The 21,378-nt window shown below is 50.7% G+C and overlaps 1 protein-coding gene across 3 annotated transcripts; it reads left to right on the top strand.

The window, feature by feature from the left end:
* The first annotated feature begins 4,288 nt into the window (after nucleotides 1-4,288).
* kif7 (kinesin family member 7) lies at nucleotides 4,289-21,048 on the top strand. 3 transcript variants are annotated; one of them, XM_030377053.1, is made up of 20 exons: nucleotides 4,289-4,431; nucleotides 5,116-5,562; nucleotides 8,842-9,039; nucleotides 9,332-9,716; nucleotides 10,031-10,372; nucleotides 11,329-11,515; nucleotides 12,731-12,862; nucleotides 13,071-13,217; nucleotides 15,116-15,264; nucleotides 15,345-15,466; nucleotides 15,685-15,831; nucleotides 16,117-16,322; nucleotides 16,435-16,632; nucleotides 16,817-16,942; nucleotides 17,346-17,519; nucleotides 17,763-17,978; nucleotides 18,311-18,517; nucleotides 19,096-19,294; nucleotides 19,761-19,922; nucleotides 20,168-21,048. In XM_030377053.1, exons 2-20 carry the CDS (start codon nucleotides 5,229-5,231, stop codon nucleotides 20,518-20,520), a joined length of 3,984 nt encoding a protein of 1,327 aa, XP_030232913.1. In that variant the 5' UTR covers nucleotides 4,289-4,431; nucleotides 5,116-5,228; the 3' UTR covers nucleotides 20,521-21,048. The 3 variants fall into 3 exon arrangements, with proteins under 3 accessions (XP_030232913.1, XP_030232910.1, XP_030232912.1); XM_030377050.1 differs by having other exon boundaries at nucleotides 17,343-17,519; XM_030377052.1 differs by having other exon boundaries at nucleotides 4,300-4,431; nucleotides 5,165-5,562; nucleotides 17,343-17,519.
* Nucleotides 21,049-21,378: the final 330 nt, after the last annotated feature.

Below are 21,378 nucleotides of genomic sequence, written 5' to 3'. Positions count from 1 at the left end.
GACAGCAAATATGGAAGCTTTATACAGGAAAGCGCAGAGCCGTCTGTACTTCCTCAGAAGGCTGGGGTCTTTCAACATCTGCAAAAAACTACTGCAGATGTTTTACCAGTCTGTGGTGGCCAGCGTGCTCTTTTATGCTGTGGTTTGCTGGGGAGGAAGCAGCAGGAGGAGAGACGCTGGTCGAATGGACAGACTGGTGAGGAGTGCTGGCTCAGTAGTGGGAACAGAGCTGGACTCTCTGGTGACAGTGGCAGAGAGAAGGACCCTTGACAAACTGCTGTCCATCCTGGACAACACCCACCACCCTCTGCATGACACCTTCACCAGGCAGAGGAGTGTTTTCAGTGGCCGACTGCTGTCCCAGTCCAGCTCCACTAATAGACTAAAAAACTCTTTCGTCCCCCTGGCCATCAGACTGTACAACAGCTCCCAGTAAAGGCAGGGAGGACAATAGATAACAACAATGGACATTTTATTTATTTATTTATTTATATTTATTTATATCTGTATTTTTGCACATCCATCTGCACTGTTTTTATGTGTGTTTTCGGCTGCTACTGGATACTTGAATTTCCCCCGGGATTAATAAAGTATATATCTATCTATCTGTCTACCAAAAAAATGTTTTATTGCAAGATAAATTAATGTGATAAAAAAAATATTAATGGGAATCCAAAAGTTTTGTTTGCAAACCCAAAAGTTTTGTTTGCAAATCCAAAAGTTTTGTTTGCGAATCCAAAAGTTTTGTTTGCGAATCAAAAAGCTTTGTTTGCGAATCCTAAAGTTTTGCTCGCGAATCCAAAAGCTTTGCTTGCTGTTGAGCTGAATCTCGTGGGCGGGGGCCTACGCCGAAAGATGTAAGACACGTCTCTATTGGCCAGTCTCGATCGGAGTGACAGCTTGGCAACATCCGAAAAGCTGCTGCCCCCCGACCGCCTCCAGAAGCAGTTTGTCGGCCTGACGGACAGGGTGTTCGTTTGTGCCTCTCAATCCGCGGCGGCGGTCAACAACATCGCCCTGCTCTCCTCTGCCATGGTCTCCTTGTCGGCTGACAGGGAGGCCTACGGGATTTTCAGGAGCCTAGACGGCGTAGCCTACATGAAATAGAACTCCCTCTCTCGTTACTAACTGTGGATGTTGCCAAGCTGTCACTCCGATCGAGACTGGCCAATAGAGACGTGTCTTACATCTTTCGGCGTAGGTACCGCCCACGAGATTCAGCTCAACAGCAAGCAAAGCTTTTGGATTCGCAAGCAAAACTTTAGGATTCGCAAACAAAGCTTTTTGATTCGCAAACAAAACTTTTGGATTCGCAAACAAAACTTTTGGATTTGCAAACAAAACTTTTGGGTTTGCAAACAAAACCTTTGGATTCCCATTAATATTTTTTTTATCACATTAATTTATCTTGCAATAAAACATTTTTTGATTGCAGTGTCGATTGTTTTGCTCTCAAATCTATTTTTTGATTGCAGTGTGGAAAGTTTTGCTCTCAAACCTATTATTTTTGATTGCATAATAAAGACACAAATCTACCTCCATATGAGTGACGTCAGCGAGTGAGTGGACGAGCGAGGAGAGCGAGCGGTAGCGCGTGTGTCTAGTGAAGAAGCGAACGAGTCCGGTAGAATACGGTACCCATCCTGTCAATAATCGGTGGCCGCTTCATTCCGACCTATAAGCAGACAAACTGCCAGTCAACTCACACAAAACACTAGAGACAGGATCACACAGGCCCCCTCTGGATAAATGTCGTTAATATCGCATATGAGGACTTCGACGGCTGTGGAGAAATGCGATCCTCCGTAGCCACGGAGGATTGCAGTCGCATACTTACGGCATCGATAGGAGGGGGCGCTGTCAGCAGACTATTATTTAGACAAATTATTAGCAAATTTCAATCGGACAATTTGACCGCAGAGTTAGAAAGGGCGTATCGCGCTTCTGCCTTCTCACACCGCAAGACAGGTTCGTGGCTTTGAGTATCGCGATTTTCGGTTTGATACGCGTATCGTTACAGCCCTAATATATATATATATATATATATATATATATATATATATATATATATATATATATAAATAGTCTTAACAGTCTAAGTAAATAAGACAAATACACACTGAGGTAACTGAAAATTAGCTTAAAGAAATGGCGTCTGTCTGCCCGTCCGTCCGTCCGTCCGTCTATCGTGAAAGTAGAATGCAATTTAGTTTGTCCGAGTGGCGATTCTGCAGATCATGGTTTCTCGACGACGGACCCCGAGCTGATCTGGCAGCCGAGCCGATCTGGTACCTACACCGGGAAAAGACTCGTAGCTGTCCTTGCAATGCCTCTTTGATTTGTTTTCAATAAAATGTCAGAAACATACCCATCTCATTTGTATTGGGAGTCTAATTGGAGGAATTTTAATCCAAAATAAATGGAAAATTTGTTTTTTTTCTAATAAATACGGGATTCGAGCTCATAACCCTTTATATCGACGTATTTCAAGCTGTGATTCCATTCCATTCTGCCGTTGAGCCGCAGAGACTTGATCAGCTGCAGTAATAAAAAGTACAACTAGACTTCCTAAGAGCAGGAGGCAGCCAGATCAACTTGTGACCCGATTGTCCATGTTATTATAGACCATGGTATTTGTCTCGTTTCCATAAAGAAGAGGCCATTACACCAGTCATTCAAAACCTAATGTTGTGTTTTCCTCCACTGCCTACAACGCAGCCAAAAATTATGTTATTCGCTCTTTCGCTATCATTTCGGTCACCTGATGGGGTGTAGTCTCTTGCTCTGGATCAATGCGAGCCAAGGCATTATCAATCGAGACACAACTTTTATTCAGATCACGAGGACGCTATAGCTTTTAAATTTGAATAAAGGAACTCAAAAATGTTGACAAAATGTTATCCTACTTTCATTGTTATAACTTTTGCAAATTTTATTGAGGATTTCATTGTCACTTTGCATATTAAAGGGACACTGCGTAAAAATTACTCCCATCTAGTGGTATAATTGTATATTGCATTCAAACTAATAGTGCTCGCTTGTTCAAAAACTACGGTGGGCAGTATGTTCCAAGAAGCTGTGTCATGACATCCAATACTACCTCATCGAGTCATTCGAGTGATGATGAGGTTCGTTATTTCAAACCAATTTCAAACTGCATTGAATCATTAGTGTAAGCTAATGATGAGTAATTACTCCGCAAGCAAGATAGTGAATTATTTCAGTCATCATTCACGCTGGCTCAGAGTGAAAACGTGTTTGCATTTCCTGTACCACGTAGTGCTTTTTGTCCCTCTCGGCAGTTCATAGACCGGAAGAACATGGAAGCCTCCATGAAGTTTACCCGTCCTATGTAACTACATATTAATTATTCTTCGCTCAGGAGGATAAGTGAGATTTTTGGTAGAGATAATTTTACACCAATGAGGACCTATTTATGAATGAATACGTTGATTTGAGGTAATAAATGACTTAAAATATTACACAGTGTCCCTTTAAAATACACTTTGAATAACGTATTTACAAATTACATTATTAAATTGCATAAGGAATTGTCAATTGCATAATGTAATGACTTATTGAATTGCAAATTGCATTGCGATTTGAATTTTGCTACATCTATGCTTCCAACATGAAGGAAACACTATTGTTAATTTGAACAACTACGTTATGACGATGTAGTATAATATATATGGTGTATTCCTGCAGTCACGATCATTTTGAACACATTGATAAGAACATCTTCTGAAATAAATAAGGTTTGTTTTGTTTTCAACCATCATATACTTTACGTATACTCTAAAAGTAACTTAACTTGCATTACATTTTGAGTTACCCAGGGTTAGCGGTATTGAATATTTCCATCCCAGCCGACTGGGAGTCCAGAAGCAACGAGAGCGAGTAAGCCCGCGGGGGTGAAACCATGGGTTAAACGTTTAGACCAGCCCACATTTAGGGAAAATTTAAGCTCCTCCTCGATCTGCGGGCTGCAGTCAGGGGCACTTGGAGTGAGCCGCTGGCTCGACGCGTACTGGGCTGGAGAGGGTCATGAGCCTTAGCGTTATCCCGGTCTACCGCAATGCAATTTCCGTCCTCTTACTTCATACGAGCCGTGTACTTAAGTTAACAGAGCCCGGAGCAAGAAAAATAAGTTCCAGAACATTAGAAAAACAAATAAAATAAAATGAGTAACCTGGAACATATATCGCCGTATCAAAGTCGCTCCTTCTCTCTCTCCGCTAAACCCATGCATGTCCCGCCCTCTCGCCTCTGAAAGTCCCACCCTCTCTCTCCAATAACGCCCAATCAGGAGGGGGGGGTCTGACGCTCGGAGAGGATCCGCTGTTTGGCCCCTTCCCTTCTGTTGATCCTCTAACTTCTCCAAACCTCTGCTGCTGCTGAGCTCCACGATCAACTTCGCTGCTTTAAGAAGTGAGTATGAGATCCGTTAGGACTGTTCATCCACCCTCCACATGAACTGTTAGCGGTGGACCCCGTCTGATATCCGGCTCCGGGTCCAGGTCCAGGTCCTGGTCGTGGACCCGGACCAGGGTTGAAGTCCTCAGAGAGCAGAGCTAAGTGGCTAAAGTTAGCATGTCTGCTGCTGTAGTTTAACTTCAACATGTTTCACAAGAGCAGGCGATATGATTCGACCTGGTGTTGATTAAAGTTCTTTAGGACGGATCGGGTTAGCTCTTCACTAATCGGAGCTTTAATGTTTTGTTCTGGACTCGTGAAGAAAGTTAGGAGACAATCTTCTGCAAACCACAAAACACGAGCTGAACATCCATCAGAAAAACCTTCTGTTACTGATGGCCTAAACCATTCTGTTACTGATGGATCAATACATTCTCTTAATGATGGATTAAACCATTTCCTTCATCATCTGCTCAACCCTCTGATTATAAATAATGGAACTTAAACCCAAAGTACATCCACCAAGTATGTCCACCGGCTTCATAACCTAAAGCATCCCTACGCTTTGACCCTGATATGAATCCCTCCGTGTTTTCCAGGGATTAGAGTTCTATGATATATAAATACCATAATAATACACATCCATCGGCCTACCTGGTACTCTGTTGTAACTAACAATGGCCTACAATGTGTTCCTAGCGTCTTCCACCCCAACACAGCGGTGAGTGACTCCTTCTGTTCTCCTCAGCCTGAGATGAGTCCCTCCCAGCAGCAGGGGCAGCGGGTAGAGGAGCTCTGACCGAAGGACCACCATGTCCCCCAAGCTGCCCAGCGGGCCGGGCCGCGCGGCGGAGGATTCGGCGGTGCAGGTGGCGGTTCGCGTGCGGCCGCTGCTGCCCAAAGAGCTGCTCCACGGCCACGAGAGCTGCATCACGGTGCAGCCCGCCCAGCGCAGCCTCACCCTGGGCCACGACCGCCACTTTGCCTGCGACTTCCTGTTCGAGGAGGCGTGCTGCCAGGAGGAGGTGTACGCCGAGGCCGTCCAGCCCCTCATCGAGGCCTTCTTCCAGGGCTTCAACGCCACCGTGTTCGCCTATGGCCAAACGGGCTCCGGGAAGACCCACACCGTCGGGGAGGCCAACATCTGTAGGTCCTGATGGCATGGTGCTCTGGTGATCCCTGGAGCAGGATCTGTATGTCCTGATGGCATGGTGCTCTGGTGATCCCTGGAGCAGGATCTGTATGTCCTGATGGCATGGTGCTCTGGTGATCCCTGGAGCAGGATCTGTATGTCCTGATGGCATGGTGCTCTGGTGATCCCTGGAGCAGGATCTGTATGTCCTGATGGCATGGTGCTCTGGTGATCCCTGGAGCAGGATCTGTATGTCCTGATGGCATGGTGCTCTGGTGATCCCTGGAGCAGGATCTGTATGTCCTGATGGCATGGTGCTCTGGTGATCCCTGGAGCAGGATCTGTATGTCCTGATGGCATGGTGCTCTGGTGAAGGAGCAGGATCTGTTCTGATGGCATGGTGCTCTGGTGAAGGAGCAGGATCTGTTCTGATGGCATGGTGCTCTGGTGAAGGAGCAGGATCTGTTCTGATGGCATGGTGGTGCTCTGGTGAAGGAGCAGGATCTGTTCTGATGGCATGGTGCTCTGGTGAAGGAGCAGGATCTGTAGGTCCTGATGGCATGGTGCTCTGGTGAAGGAGCAGGATCTGTTCTGATGGCATGGTGCTCTGGTGAACCCTGGAGCAGGACCTGTTCTGATGGCATGGTGCTCTGGTGAACCCTGGAGCAGGACCTGTTCTGATGGCATGGTGCTCTGGTGAACCCTGGAGCAGGATCTGTTCTGATGGCATGGAGGTCCTGCTGTAGAGAAGGATCTGTAGTAGGAGGTCTTCATGAGGAGGACGGGTTCCTCCCTGTGGCTTGAGATGCATTAATTAATGTTTTGTGTCACTGGAGTCAGATTGCATATGCTTATTAGGAGGAACAAGACAATGAGTTATGACGAGTTATGATCCAAAGGGCAAAAAGGTATATTTCTCTACAAACGTAGAGGTGCATGCACGTACAATGTCCTTATGTATGTATACACACACACACACACACACACACACACACACACACACACACACACACACACACACACACACACACACACACACACTAGTGCTGTCAAGCGATTAAAATATTTAATCACAATTAATCGCATTAATGTCATAGGTAATTCACGATTAATCGCAAGTACTCGCAATTTTTTTTCTATGCTAAATATCCCTTGATTTCTTTGTCCCATTTTTTTTTCTCATTTTAATGCTCTTATCAACATGGAGAAGGGCATCGGCTTGCCTTGTGCAAATGTTTTTTTAATTGTTAACAACATTGACATATACTGATCAAAACAGGACGATACAAAAAAAATCCTATAGTGCAATTAAACGATGAACATACAAACATACTGCCTTGAACATAGCAGTCAGGCTACTGCTTCTTTGTTTTGAGCCAAAGAAAAAAATTATGTATGTATATACAGGTGCTGGTCAAATTATTAGAATATCATGAAAAAGTTGATTTATTTCAGTAATTATATTCAGAACGTGAAACTTACATATTATATCAATTCATTACACACAGAGTGATATATTTGAAATGTTTATTTCTTTTAATTTGGATGATTAGTACTGACAATTACTGAAAATCCCAAATTCAGTATCTCAGAAAATTAGAATATTAGTTACGACTAGTACAAAAAATGATTTTTTAGAAATGTGGGCCAACTGAAAAGTATGAACATGGAAAGTTTCAGCATGTATGGCAATCAATACTTAGTTGCAGCTCCTTTTGCCTGAATTGCTGCAGCAATACGGCGTGGCATGGAGTCGACCAGTCTGTTGCACTCCTCAGGTGTTATGAGAGCCCAGGTTGCTTTAATAGTGGCCTTCAGCTCTTCAGCATTGTTGGGTCTGGCATCTCACATCTTCCGCTTCACAATACCCCATAGGTTTTCTATGGGGTTAAGGTCAGGTGAGTTTGCAGGCCAATCAAGAAGAGGGATACCATGGTCCTTAAACCAGGTACTGGTAGATTTGGCACTGTGTGCAGGTGCCAAGTCATGTTGGAAAATGAAATCGTCACCTCCATAAAGTTGGTCCGCGGCAGGCAGCATAAAGTGTTCTAAAACTTCCTGGTAGACTGCTGCATTGACCCTGGACCTCAGGAAACACAGTGGACCAACAGCAGCAGATGACATGGCACCCCAGACCATTACTGACTGTGGAAATTTTACACTGGACTTCAGGCAACGTGGATTCTGTGCCTCTCCTGTCTTCCTCCAGACTCTGGGACCTTGATTTCCAAAGGAGATACAAAATTTACTTTCATCTGAAAACATAACTTTGGACCACTCAGCAGCAGTCCAGTCCTTTTTGTCTTGAGCCCAGGCGAGACGCTTTTGACGTTGTCTCTTATTCAAGAGTGGCTTTACACGAGGAATGCGACAGCTGAAGCCCAGCTGAAGCATACGTCGGTGTGTGGTGCTTCTTGAGTCACTGACTCCAGCTACAGTCCACTCTTTGTGGATCTCCCCCACATTTTTGAATCGGTTTTGTTTGACAATCCTCTCCAGGGCGCGTTTATCCCTCTTGCTTGTACACTCTTTTCTACCACATCTTTTTCTTCCCTTCGCCTCTCTATTAATGTGCTTGGACACAGAGCTCTGGGAACATCCAACCTCTTTGGCAATGACCTTTTGTGTCTTGCCCTCCTTCTTTAAAGTATCAATGGTCATCTTTTGGACAGTTGTCAAGTCAGCAGTCTTCCCCATGATTGTGTGTCATACAGAATCAAAACGAGAGACCATTTAAAGGCTTTTCCAGGTGTTTTGAGTTAGTTAGCTAATTAGAGTGTGGCACCAGGTGTCTTCAATATCTGACCTTTTCACTTTTCAATATTCTAATTTTCTGAGATGTTGAATTTAGGGTTTTCATTGGTTGTCAGCTATAATCATCTTCTTTTTGGCAAAAAACACTTATAATGTATCAGTCTGTTTAGAATGAATGTATACATTCTACAGGTTTGACTTTCTAAATGGAATTAATGAAATAAATCAACTTTTTCATGATATTCTAATAATATGACCAGCACCTGTGTATATATATATATATATATTTTTTTTAATAAATTGCGTTAATCGCGCGATAAAAAAATTAACGCCGTTAAAAATGGCTTGCGTTAACACCGTTAATAACGCGTTTAACTGACAGCACTAATATATATATATATATATATATATATATATATATATATATATATATATATATATATACATATATATACAAACGTAGAGGAATAGCCCAGAGCAGGCATTGAGAATGGTTCCTATGGCCCCTGGTGTCTGACGCGTATCTCCTCTCTCCTCAGCCTCCTTTAGGGACGAGGAGCAGGGCATCATCCCCAGGGCCGTGGCGGAGATCTTCAAGCTGCTGGACGAGAACGATCTGATGGACTTCTCGGTCCGGGTGTCCTACCTGGAGGTGCACAAGGAGGAGTTCAAGGACCTGCTGGAGGTGGAGACAGCCAGCAGGGACATCCACATCAGAGAGGACAAGGGTACCATCGGTAAGGAGGAGGTCCTCCACCACCGGCTCCTCATGGAGCCTCAGGATCCTCCAGGCACTGAGAGGTTCTGTAGTGGGGACTAAAGGTTCGGTAGTAGGGACTTAAGGTTCTGTGGGTAAACCTGTACAATGTGGGTACATTAGTTCACCATTAATTAACATTAGTTAATGCAGTCATAAACATTGTTTATTTGTTTGTGTGCTTTCTTGTGTATGTATTTGTGGGTGTGTGCGTATGCGTGTCCGTGTGTCTGCGTGCGTGTCTGTGTCTGCGTCTGCATATGTGTGCGCAGTGCTGTGCGGGGTGAAGGAGTGCGAGGTGGACGGTCTGGATGAGGTGCTCAGTCTGCTGGAGTCGGGGAACACGGCGCGCCACACGGGCGCCACGGCGATGAACCCGCGCTCCAGCCGCTCCCACACGGTCTTCACCCTGCAGGTGGACCAGCGGCGGGGAGGGGGCCCGCGGCCCGCCAGCCTCCACATCCTCACCTCCAAGTTCCACTTTGTGGACCTGGCGGGCTCGGAGCGCGTGCTGCGCACTGGGAACACGGGGGAGCGGCTCAAGGAGAGCATCCAGATCAACAGCGGCCTGCTTGCCCTCGGCAACGTCATCGGGGCCCTCGGGGACCCCAAGAGACGGGGCAGCCACATCCCCTACCGGGACTCCAAGATCACCAGGTGAGGCTAAAGAGAACCCAAAGGAGGGGCCACCACTACCCCGACAGGGATCCCCAGGTAGGGCTAGGGTCAGGTCCCTTGACCAGGTAGGTCGGAGCTCTATGCACCATGTCGACGTTTAGGGGGTTGTTTCTATTGGTGCTGGAAGAATAGACACATCATCTGTTATCAATCCGTATCAATCAATCAATGTTCTCTCATTCAAGTGTTTTCACCTGACGTGGGAACCGCAAATGTTCTTTGCAGGCTGTTCTGCTCTTCTATGAAGCGATTGATGTGAACGTAACAGGTGACAGCTGACTGCCTCCTCTCAGGATCCTGAAGGACTCGCTGGGGGGGAACTCCAAGACGCTAATGATCGCGTGCGTCAGCCCGTCATCGGCCGACTTCGACGAGAGCCTGAACACGCTGAACTACGCCATGCGGGCGCGCAACATCCAGAACCGGCCCACCGTCAACCTCAGGGGGGAGCCGGACCGCGTGGAGGGGCTGGAGCAGCAGATCAGGGCGCTGCGCCGGGCACTGGAGACCCGGCAGCGCTCGGAGACACGCATCATCGCCCACGCCGACCCGTACCGGCGGCCCCGGCCCGGGGACGGAGAGCCCACCAGGGCACAGAGCGCCCACTACAGGACCTGCACCGACACCGCATACAGGTCCGCAGCCCAGGGAAGCACATACTCTCTAACCCGACCTGCTCCTGTCTTACTCTCTAACCCGACCTGCTCCTGTCTTACTGTCTAACCCCGACCTGCTCCTGTCTTACTCTCTAACCCGACCTGCTCCTGTCTTACTGTCTAACCCGACCTGCTCCTGTCTTACTCTCTAACCCGACCTGCTCCTGTCTTACTGTCTAATCCGACCTGCTCATGTCTTATTCTCTAACCCCGACCTGCTCCTGTCTTACTCTCTAACCCGACCTGCTCCTGTCTTACTGTCTAACCCCTACCTGCTCCTGTCTTACTGTCGAACCCCTACCTGCTCCTGTCTTACTGTCTAACCCGACCTGCTCCTGTCTTACTCTCTAACCCGACCTGCTCCTGTCTTACTGTCTAACCTGACCTGCTCCTGTCTTACTGTCTAACCCCTACCTGCTCCTTTTTTACTGTCTAACCCGACCTGCTCCTGTCTTACTGTCTAACCCCTACCTGCTCCTGTCTTACTCTCTAACCCGACCTGCTCCTGTCTTACTGTCTAACCCGACCTGCTCCTGTTTTACTGTCTAACCCGACCTGCTCCTGTCTTACTGTCTAACCCCTACCTGCTCCTGTCTTACTCTCTAACCCCTACCTGCTCCTGTCTTACTTTCTTACCCCTACCTGCTCCTGTCTTACTCTCTAACCCCTACCTGCTCCTGTCTTACTCTCTAACCCCTACCTGCTCCTGTCTTACTGTCTAACCCCTACCTGCTCCTGTCTTACTCTCTTACCCCTACCTGCTCCTGTCTTACTGTCTAACCCCTACCTGCTCCTGTCTTATTCTCTAACCCCTACCTGCTCCTGTCTTACTCTCTAACCCCTACCTGCTCCTGTCTTACTGTCTAACCCCTACCTGCTCCTGTCTTACTGTCTAACCCCTCCTGCTCCTGTCTTACCCGTTGTCTCCCCTCCAGGTTGCTGCTGGAGTTGCAGGCCGAGGGCGGCCTGAGCCCGGAGCAGGCGCAGCGGGTGAAGGAGTGGCTGGGCTCGGTGGAGGAGGAGCGCAGCGGCCTCACCAGCGCCTCGGGCCCTGACAGCGGCATCGAGAACGGCTTCACAGAGGACGGCCTGGGGCCCCGTAGGACGGCCGGCAAACCGCCAGTACAGACACACACACGGCGCCGGCTCTAACGCCTCTAACGTTGTTATTGTGACCTCACCTTCCTTCTGACTCTATCGCTCCCCTGCTCTTAAAGTTTTCTTTACATCCCGACAAACCTATATAGATATGGATATACTGTATATGTGTATATATATATACATTTTTATATATGTTTATATATGTATGTTGTAAAAGTAAAACCTTTTTTTTTCCGGGTGTTTGTGGCTGACGACAAACAGACCGTCAAAACCTTTACGTCTGTCTTTCTGCCTACTGGGAGACGTTTCTGTCTGTCTACTGGGAGACCTGTCTGTCTACCTACTGGGGGACCTGTCTGTCTGTCTACTGGGAGACCTGTCTGTCTACCTACTGGGGGACCTGTCTGTCTACCTACTTAGGGACCTGTCTGTCTACTTACTGGGGGACCTGTCTGTCTACTGGTGGACCTGTCTGTCGACCTACTGGGGGACCTGTCTGTCTACCTACATGGGGACCTGTCTGTCTACTTACTGGGGGACCTGTCTGTCTACTTACTGGGGGACCTGTCTGTCTACTTACTGGGGGACCTGTCTGTCTACCTACTGGGGTCCTGTCTGTCTACCTACATGGGGACCTGTCTGTCTACTTACTGGGGGACCTGTCTGTCTACTTACTGGGGGACCTGTCTGTCTACCTACTGGGGGACCTGTCTGTCTACCTACTGGGGTCCTGTCCGTCTACTTACTGGGGGACCTGTCTGTCTACTTACTGGGGGACCTGTCTGTCTACCTACTGGGGTCCTGTCTGTCTACCTACTGGGGTCCTGTCCGTCTACCTACTGGGGGACATGTCTGTCTACTCACTGGGGTACATGTCTGTCTACCTACTGGGGGACCTGTCCGTCTACTTACTGGGGGACCAGTCTGTCTACTTACTGGGGGACCTGTCTGTCTACCTACTCGGGTCCTGTCTGTCTACTCACTGGGGGACCTGTCTGTCTACTTACGGGGGGACCTGTCTGTCCGTCTATTGGGAGACCTGTCTGTCTACTTACTGGGGGACCTGTCTGTCCGTCTACTGGGAGACCTGTCTGTCTACTTACTGGGGGACCTGTCTGTCTACTCACTGGGGGACCGGCTGTGATTAAGGCCATACGGGACAGCATCATTAAAAGATGTGTCTGCTCAGTGGCTGACGGTAACAAGGTGTTGTTAACGAGGTGTTGTGGCCCCCAGGAGCCGGAGGAGCAGTGGGGCCAGGGGCCCGACGCGGTGGGCCAGCTTCAGGGCCGCATCCAGCAGCTGGAGACGGAGAACACCGACTTTCTGGCGGCCCTCGAGGACGCCATGGAGCAGTACAAGCAGCAGGTGAGGCGGGTCAGAGCAGTGGTGAGACCCGGTCTGAACAACGGAGAGGAACATTACCCCTGACTGGATTATTAATTAAGAGAGTAATTAAATACTCAACCTTAACCCCCCGGGCCCCGACAGCAGCCCCCTAGACGATCAGAAACGATATCCTCATATTGTGTGTGTGTGTGTGTGTGTGTGTGTGTGTGTGTGTGTGTGTTCTCAGAGTGATAAGCTGCAGGAGCAGCAGGACCTGATCTCCGAGCTGCAGGTGCTGGTGTCGGCCCCCGGCCTGCTGGGCTTCAGCCAGAGACCCCACACGGCCCCCCTGAGCGCCACGCGCCACAGCCCCTCCGGGGGCCCCCAAAGACAGGTAGGACCCCTAAAGGCTGGTAGAGCCTCAGGACAGGTAGGGCCCCTAATGACAGGTACAGGGGCCCCAGGACAGGTAGGGCCCGCCAGAACGGGTAGGGCCCCTAATGACAGGTACAGGGCCCCCAGGACAGGTAGAGGCCCCCAGGACAGGTAGGGCCCCTAATGACAGGTACAGGGCCCCCAGGACAGGTAGAGGCCCCTAGGACAGGTAGGGCCCCTAATGACAGGTACAGGGCCCCCAGGACAGGTAGAGGCCCCCAGGACAGGTACAGGCCCCCAGGACAGGTAGGGCCCCCAGGACAGGTAGAGGCCCCCAGGACAGGTAGGGCCCCTAGAGACAGGTAGAGGGCCCCCAGGATAGGTAGAGGACCCCAGGTAGAGGCTGTGTGTGTTGGTTCACTCCATAGCAACATGTATATATCAGTGGAGGCTTCTCCATTGAGGAGAGGGAGGAAGATCCTCCTTAACATTGTTGAGAATAAAAAATGTAGATTGCCCAGACTACTGTAATGAATTAATGCGCTTAAATATGACTACTTTAATGCCTTTGAATATATAATGTTCGTTTCCCTGGGTAAAGGGACATTAGCACCCCCTATCGCCTTTTGACAATTACTTCAGGGAGGAAGGTCCTCCCTCAGCCTCCGTTGACTCCCATTCATTTCCCAGAAAGTACTGGCGGCCGGTGAATAACATGGGTTTCAATGGGAGAGAGGAGGAAAGTCCTCCTCTGAGTGGGTGGGACCTTACAGGAGTCTGATTCGCGCAAAAATCTATTTGCGTTGCGCTATGAACCAATCAGCAGGATCCCTGGCTGGTGAGCAGTGTTGCCAGATTTCATATTTTCCCACCCAATTGGGACCACTTCGCAAAATCGAGATCACCAAAAGTAATGGCAACGTCAGTGTTGTGGGTGCTACATGGTTTACCAGGTAGCCTACTCATGGCTTACTGGTAGCATTACTAGCAATCGACTATTGCTGGCCCTGTTTGCTAATGAATAATTGCAAATCTCCAGCGTGGGCTGTTCATGATTTCCCTGATGTAAAAAATCTTGATAGGGCAACCAAACGCCACCACTAGTGTCAAGTTCACGTTTGTGCTGCTATAAGCGACTTTCCTTGCTAGGCACCATGCCTAATTGCCTATAGATCATGTTGAATCGAGAATAATGTTCTCGTTCTTTTACTAGTTTGTTACTCTTACCGTTCTGTTTGATATTGTGGAAATAGTGTGGAAAGGGTGAATGATTCAGAGCATGATGCATTTTAAATAATCACTTTTGGTCAGTCTTTCCTTAAAACAATTGTTACTGAAAATAAACGTAGCTAAATTACAACCAATAACTTCAGTCATTGAGGGCAAAAATAGGCCAAGATATTTTTATTTACTTTTACAAATCAAATGTAGGCCTGACTTGAAAATTGGGCTTTTCATCCTTTCTGCCCTTGTAGTCCATTTCAAAGACATGCTGCCCACCAGCTTTCAAATTACAGTGATGCCAGTGGTGGCTTTGTATCAAATTTATTCAGATAACTATCCCTCCATACAATTTTGTAGTTCACCGAAACACCCTGAAACAACTTGAGTCTCACATTCTTATGCCACCATACACCAACAGTGCAAGCAGGCCAATGGCAACCAAGCGCGCAGTCCTTCCTCCCTCACTTTAAAAACTACCAGCCGCCACTGGTATATATCTACCTCTTGAGAAAACATTGTATTGGGCAGGGCATCTCTGAAGCACTACAGTCATATAATATGGTTATAATGGTCTTAAACATCTATAATAGTCTTACACATTAACACATGTAACCCGTAACAAACGAGGGCGGCTTCTGCTGAGATCCGGCCCCCCTGTAGCCCCCCCCCAGCCTGACTGCGTGTTTGTTGCAGGGCAGTCCGCTGGGCTCCCTCAGCAACGGCTGCTACCTTGAGGACCCCCCCGGGTTCCCCCACGGCCCCCTCCTGGAGGAGCAGGACATCCCCGAGGAGGACGACATCGGCGAGGAGGAGGCTCAGCTCCTGATGCGAGAGAGGAGGAGGTGAGCTCCGCGACGTCCTTCTTGCTCCTGGTCTCCCCTGTCCTCTGCGCTGTGTGCCGATACGTCCGTCCTCTCTCCAGACAGACAGACATCACCTGGTCCAAGAAGGACATGCTCTGTGGAGGACCGCTCTCGGGGGTCAAAGGTCAGACGTCACAGCCGTCCGGGCTGGACCATCTCTCCGCCTCCGTCCGACGCTTCTGTAAGGGTTCTAAAACATGCTGAGCCGTTAGTTCATACAAAGATCCCCGTGTCTCACACAAGCTGTGGTGTTGTTGAGGAATTAGTATGGTGGAAACACCTTTTCTTCATCTAATACCCTATCTTTATGAGCTTCCTTATAAGTTATCTTCCTTCCACCTCCCTTTCTGCTGACACTAGTATTAACCGTCTCTCTGTGATCCCCTGGGCTCTCTGCAGCCCACTCCAGCGTGGGCGGCTCCTCGGTGAGGGACAGTCTGAGGAGCCTGGAGGGCCAGGGCCTGGTGCAGGCCCAGCAGAAGATCAGGGAGCTGTCCGTCACCATCCGCATGAAGGAGGAGCTCATCAAGGAGCTGGTGAAGACCGGTACGGAGCGCCTCAAACCAGTCTAACCCAGCGCTCAATGAACCTTATCTCCTGTGTCGTTAAAGGACTCTCTAAATGTACTTTATCCACTGTATCGATATAGTACATGTACTCACTCATGATGCTAAAGCTGAACCGAGGTTCTAGGTAACAGGATGTGAGGTTCTAGGTAACAGGAACAGGATGTGTGGTTCTAAGTAGCAGGATGTGAGGTTCTAGGTAACGGGATGTGTGGTTCTAGGTAACAGGATGTGAGGTTCTAGTAACAGGATGTGTGTACCCCAGGCCAGGGCGCCCAGGCGCTGAACCGGCAGTACAGCTGTAAGATCTCGTCCCTGGAGCGGGAGGCGGGGGGCGCGCGGCAGGAGGTGCTGGAGGCGCAGCGGCAGCTGCAGGACGTGGAGCGGCAGGAGAGGGAGACGCGCACCCCCGACCGCAGTCGCGCCCTGGAGTGCCGCCGCAAGGTTGCCGCCGCGCAGAGCAAGGTCCAGGTAAGCTCCGCCACGTTTCAGTCTGCACACCTTGCTGACTCTGATGCTGCTGACTCTGACCCCATGTGTGCTGACCTCTGACCCAGTGCGTGCTGACCTCTGGCGCCTGCAGGTGCTGAGCCAGCGGCAGCGGGACACGGCGCGGCTGGCCTCGCTGCCGGCGCAGAGCGAGCGCCGCGTGTCGGAGCTGGAGCGCAGCGTGCGCAGCATGCGGCAGCAGCAGGAGACGCTGCAGCGCCGGCTCCGGCTTGAGAGCCAGCAGAAGAGACGGCTGGAGACCGAGATGCAGCGCAGGACGCACCGCGTCAAGGTGGGGGGTGGGCATTTGGATGGCAGAAACACAATGTTCCCTGACATCACAAACTTAGGTCCCCTGCTTTCCCCTTGTTTCCCCTGCTGTCCCCTTGTGTCTCCTCATGTCTCCTCACGTCCCCTGCTGTCTCCTCTGTCGCCTGCTGTCTCCTCATGTCCCCATGTGTCTCCTCGGCCCCCAGGAGCTGGAGATGAAGAACGAGCAGCAGCAGAAGATCCTCCGCATCAAGACGGAGGAGATCGCCGCCTTCCAGCGGCAGAGACGCAGTGGCAGCAACGGCTCCGTCATCTCCCTGGAGGAGCAGCAGGTGCTGAGAGGAGGAGCACGTAGAAGAGCACGTTGAGGAGCACGTTGAGGCGACTTAGTGGAAAACGTTGAGGAGCACGTAGAGGAGCACGTTGAGGCAACCTAGAGGAGCACGTTGAGGAGCACGTTGAGGAGCACGTTGAGGCAACCTAGAGGAGCACGTTGAGGAGCACGTTGAGGAGCACGTTGAGGAGCCCTAGAGGAGCACGTTGAGGAGCAAGTTGAGGAGCCCTAGAGGAGCACGTTGAGGAGCCCTAGAGGAGCACGTTGAGGAGCATGTTGAGGAGCAATAGAGGAGCATGTTGAGGAGCCATAGAGGAGCATGTTGAGGAGCAATAGAGGAGCATGTTGAGGTACGGCGGACCGCACCCCACTGACTCCCTCTCTTCTCCTGTGGGCAGAAGATCGAGGAGCAGAAACGGTGGCTGGACGAGGAGATGGAGCGCGTGCTGGAGCAGAGGAGAGGGCTGGAGGACCTGGAGGGGGAGCTCACCAAGAGGGAGCAGATCCTGGCCAAGAAGGAGGCTCTGCTGCAGGAGAGGAGCGGCCTGGAGACCAAGAGGCTGCGCTCCAGCCAGGTACCACTCCCCCACTCCCCCACTCACTCACTCACTCACTCACTCACTCACTCACTCACTCACTCACGTCCCAAAGATCCGTGATCTCACGTCCCAAAGATCCGTGATCTCATTGTGGTCCAGTCTGTCAGTGGACCAGGAAAACTTCTCCAGAGCCATGGGTCTCTGATCACGTTCCTGCCGTATCAGTCAGGCTTTGTCCTCGTTGAACAACCCCCCCCCGTTCCCCCTTGTTCCCCTCAGGCCCTCAGTAAGGACCTGGTGACGCTGTCGGGACGCATTGAGTCCCTGGAGCGGGAGCTGAGCCAGCGGGATGGGCTACTGCGGAGCAGCAGCGCTCAGGACTCCCAACAGATCCGCACCGAGATCTCCACCCTGCGCGGGGAAAAGGACACGCTGCTGAAGCAGAGGGTGGAGCTGGACGACAAGCTGAGGCAGGGTAGCCTGCTGTCTCCAGAGGTACGGCCCCTGGCTGTCGGGCCCCTGGCAGTCAGGCCCCGGGCAGTCGGGCCTCTGAAAGTCGGGCCCCTGTTTACTGCTGGTATCACTTAGGTCCACACTGAGGTTACATGAAGTCCTTAGGAGATGCTCTCCTCAAGAGACACTCAGTAGATATGGAGATGCAGGTCTGGATGCTCCATCAGTTCTTCTTCCAGTAATACTGGAGAGGCTGGAGACGTTGAGGTCCACTCGTTCTGAGTCTCAAAGGGCTTCACAGACCGCGTGTTCATGAAGAACGCTGTTTGTTGTATGAAGTGTGGAGCTGACCTCTGACCTTCCCCTGCCCCCAGGAGGAGCGCACGCTGTTCCAGCTGGACGAGGCGATCGAGGCTCTGGACGCAGCCATCGAGTACAAGAACGAGGCCATCAGCCAGAGGCAGAGGCAGCTGCGGGCCTCGGCCAGCATGCTGTCCCAGTGGGAGATGAACCTCATGGCCAAGCTCAGCTACCTGTCGGCCTCGGAGACCCGCGCACTGCTCTGCAAGTACTTCGACAAGGTCGGTGTCTCCTGCTGTCACTCAAACTGTTTGATAAGGTCTGTGTCTCCTGCTGTCACTCAAACTGTTTGACAAGGTCTGTGTCTCCTGCTGTCACTCAAACTGTTTGACAAAGTCTGTGTCTCCTGCTGTCACTCAAACTGTTTGTAAGGTCTGTGTCTTCTGCTGTCACTCAAACTGTAAACAAGGTCTGAGTCTCCTGCTGTCACTCAAACAGTTTGATAAGGTCTGTGTCTCCCGCTGTCACTCAACTGTAAACAAGGTCGGTGGACTAGTTTTCAGTTCATTAAATTGTCCAATGCACTTCTTTGATCTATTGATGAAATATCAATAAAATTACATCATCTTTTATCAGAAAATATTTGCTGGCTGCCATCCATCCAAGACATGGACATGTTGTGTTTGGCCCTGGGGTAAGGGTTAGGCTAAGGGTAAGGGTTAGGGATAGGGTTAGAACTATAACCCGCTGATAGGACATGTTGTTGGCTAACCGCCTGGGGGGTACCCTAACGCAGGCAGTTAGGGTACGGGTTAGGCTAAGGGTTCTAACCCGCTGATGGAACATGTCGCTCTACCAGGTGGTGTCGCTGCGGGAGGAGGAGCGGAAGCTGCAGCTAGCGCTGGCGGACCTGGAGATGCATCTGGAGGAGCAGCAGCGGCTTGTGGCGTGGCTGGAGAACGCGCTGGACCGCTCTGCGCTAGACACGGACCGGCGCCTCACCCAGCAGCAGAAGGAGCACGAGCGCAGCGTGCAGCTGCTGCTGCAGCAGTGCCGAGGTGAGGCGACGGCCAGTCCATGTCCCCATTAGTCTGTGTCCCCATAAGTCCATGTCCCCATAAGTCTGTGTCCAAATAAGTCCTTGTCTCCATAAGTCTGTGTTCCCATAAGTCTGTGTCCCCATAGGTCCGTGTCCCCATAGGTCCGTGTCCCCATAGGTCCATGTCCCCATATGTCCGTGTCCCCATATGTCTGTGTCGCCATAAGTCTGTGTCCCCATAGGTCCATGTCCCCATAGGTCTGTGTCCCCATTAGTCTGTTCCTATAAGTCTGCGTCCCCATCAGTCTGTCCCCATCAGTCTGTGTCCCCATAAGTCTGTGTCTTCATTAGTCTGTGTCTTCATTAGTCTCTGTCCCCATTAGTCCGTGTCCCCATTAGTCCATGTCCCCATAAATCTGTGTCCTCATAAGTCTGTGTCTCCGTTACCATGGAGTTGTGTGTGTGTGTGTGTTCGCCGTCCCCAGAGCAAATGGACGAGGGTCTGGCGGGGCGGCAGCGGCAGTATGAGGGCTGGATCCACAGCCTCAGCACGGAGCTAAACCACTTCAAGGCCTCCAACCTGGAGCTCAGCGGGCGGCTCAGGGAGCTGGCGGCCCCCAGTGGCCAGCCAAGGGACTACACCAGAGGTGACCAATCACGGGTTTATTCTGACGCACACAATCCTGTCACTGTATCTTTGAATGGCTTTGGATATTAAAATGGTGCCACCCTTTTGAGAGTTTTGCTTTGATGAGCCACTGGACGCCGAGCATTGACTATCTTAGCGTGGACTAGTCTAGCGGTGACTAGCCTAGCATTCACTAGCCTAGCATTGACTAGCAGGGACTAGCCTAGCGTTGACCAGCAGAGTGATGATGCTTTGTGTCCCCAGGGAGCAGCGGCGGCGGCGGCGAGACACCGTCTCCCCGCGGGCCGGAGGACGGGTCGCTCCGGGCGCGGGCCCGGGAGGAGATGAGGGAGCTGGTGAACGCCCCGCTGCCCTCCTCCTGGCGGCGCTCCTCCCTCCCCTCCGAGGAGCCCCCTCCCGTCATAGAGGAGCTGCGGCGGCGGTCTCCCGCGGAGGCCCCCGCGCCGCGCCCCGGGCCCTGGGCCGGGACCCCATCCCTGGGGACCCCCTCCCTGCCCCTGGTGAAGCCCCGCCGGGAGTCCCGCCGGAGCAGCCTCAACACGGGCCCCCTGATGGCCCCCAGCCCCCTGATCGACGTGCGGAGGAACCCAATCTAGGCGCCTTCTATCTTTCTATGTATTTTTTTAAAGACTGGTTGGAGGCGGTTCAGTGTGTGAGTTCTCCCTCCAGGCGATCGACTCCCAGCTCAGCTAGAGGTCACTCTCCTCAGCACTACCGCGCCCTCTTATCTGAGCTGCTGCTGCCTATGCTCCTCTCTGTTATCTATCGCTCACCACCTGGGTCTTCATGGTTCACCTTTGTGTGGCTCCGAAGGTGAACCGCACACCAGAAGGTTGCTAGTTCGACTCCCGGCTCCTCCTAGACGAGTGTCGAGGTGTCCCTGAGCGAGACGCCTCACCCTGACTGCTCCCGTCGAGCTGGCTTTCGCACTGCGTGGTGGACACGCCGTTGTTGTATGAATGAATGTTTGGGATGTGTTTATGAGTGGGAGTGTTGGTGAATGAGTTAGGATGTGCTGTCTGTATAAATCAGTCCATTTACCAGTGAATCAAACCCTCCTCTTGGATCATGTATAGCCTGTTCAACTCTTTTATAGTGTATAATAAACCAGTATTTTTCTTTTATTTTTTGTATTGCTTCGTTTCTGCTGTGAATGAAGTCAGATGTGCTCTGAAACAACCGCTTGGCCAATGATTGGGACCTCGTTATTCTATTCGATGTGAGGAGGACATGATCCATCACAAGAGGGCAGCAAATCTCAAAGCGGCATCCATCAGATTACACCCAGGATGGATAATAAGCGTGAACCCAGAAGTTCCTGGGGCCTCATGTACTAAGGTTGCGTACGCACAAAAACGTGGCGTACGTCCTTTTCCACGCTCACGTTCAGATGTACAAAACGTGAAATGACCGTAAAAATGTGCGGCCCCCACGCCAGCTCCAGGGGTCTCATT

Source organism: Gadus morhua, chromosome 14 (assembly GCF_902167405.1).
Source record: "Gadus morhua chromosome 14, gadMor3.0, whole genome shotgun sequence".
Classification (NCBI taxonomy): domain Eukaryota; kingdom Metazoa; phylum Chordata; class Actinopteri; order Gadiformes; family Gadidae; genus Gadus; species Gadus morhua.
The sequence above is the reverse complement of the archived record's forward strand: the minus strand, read 5'-3'. Positions and strand labels throughout refer to the sequence as shown.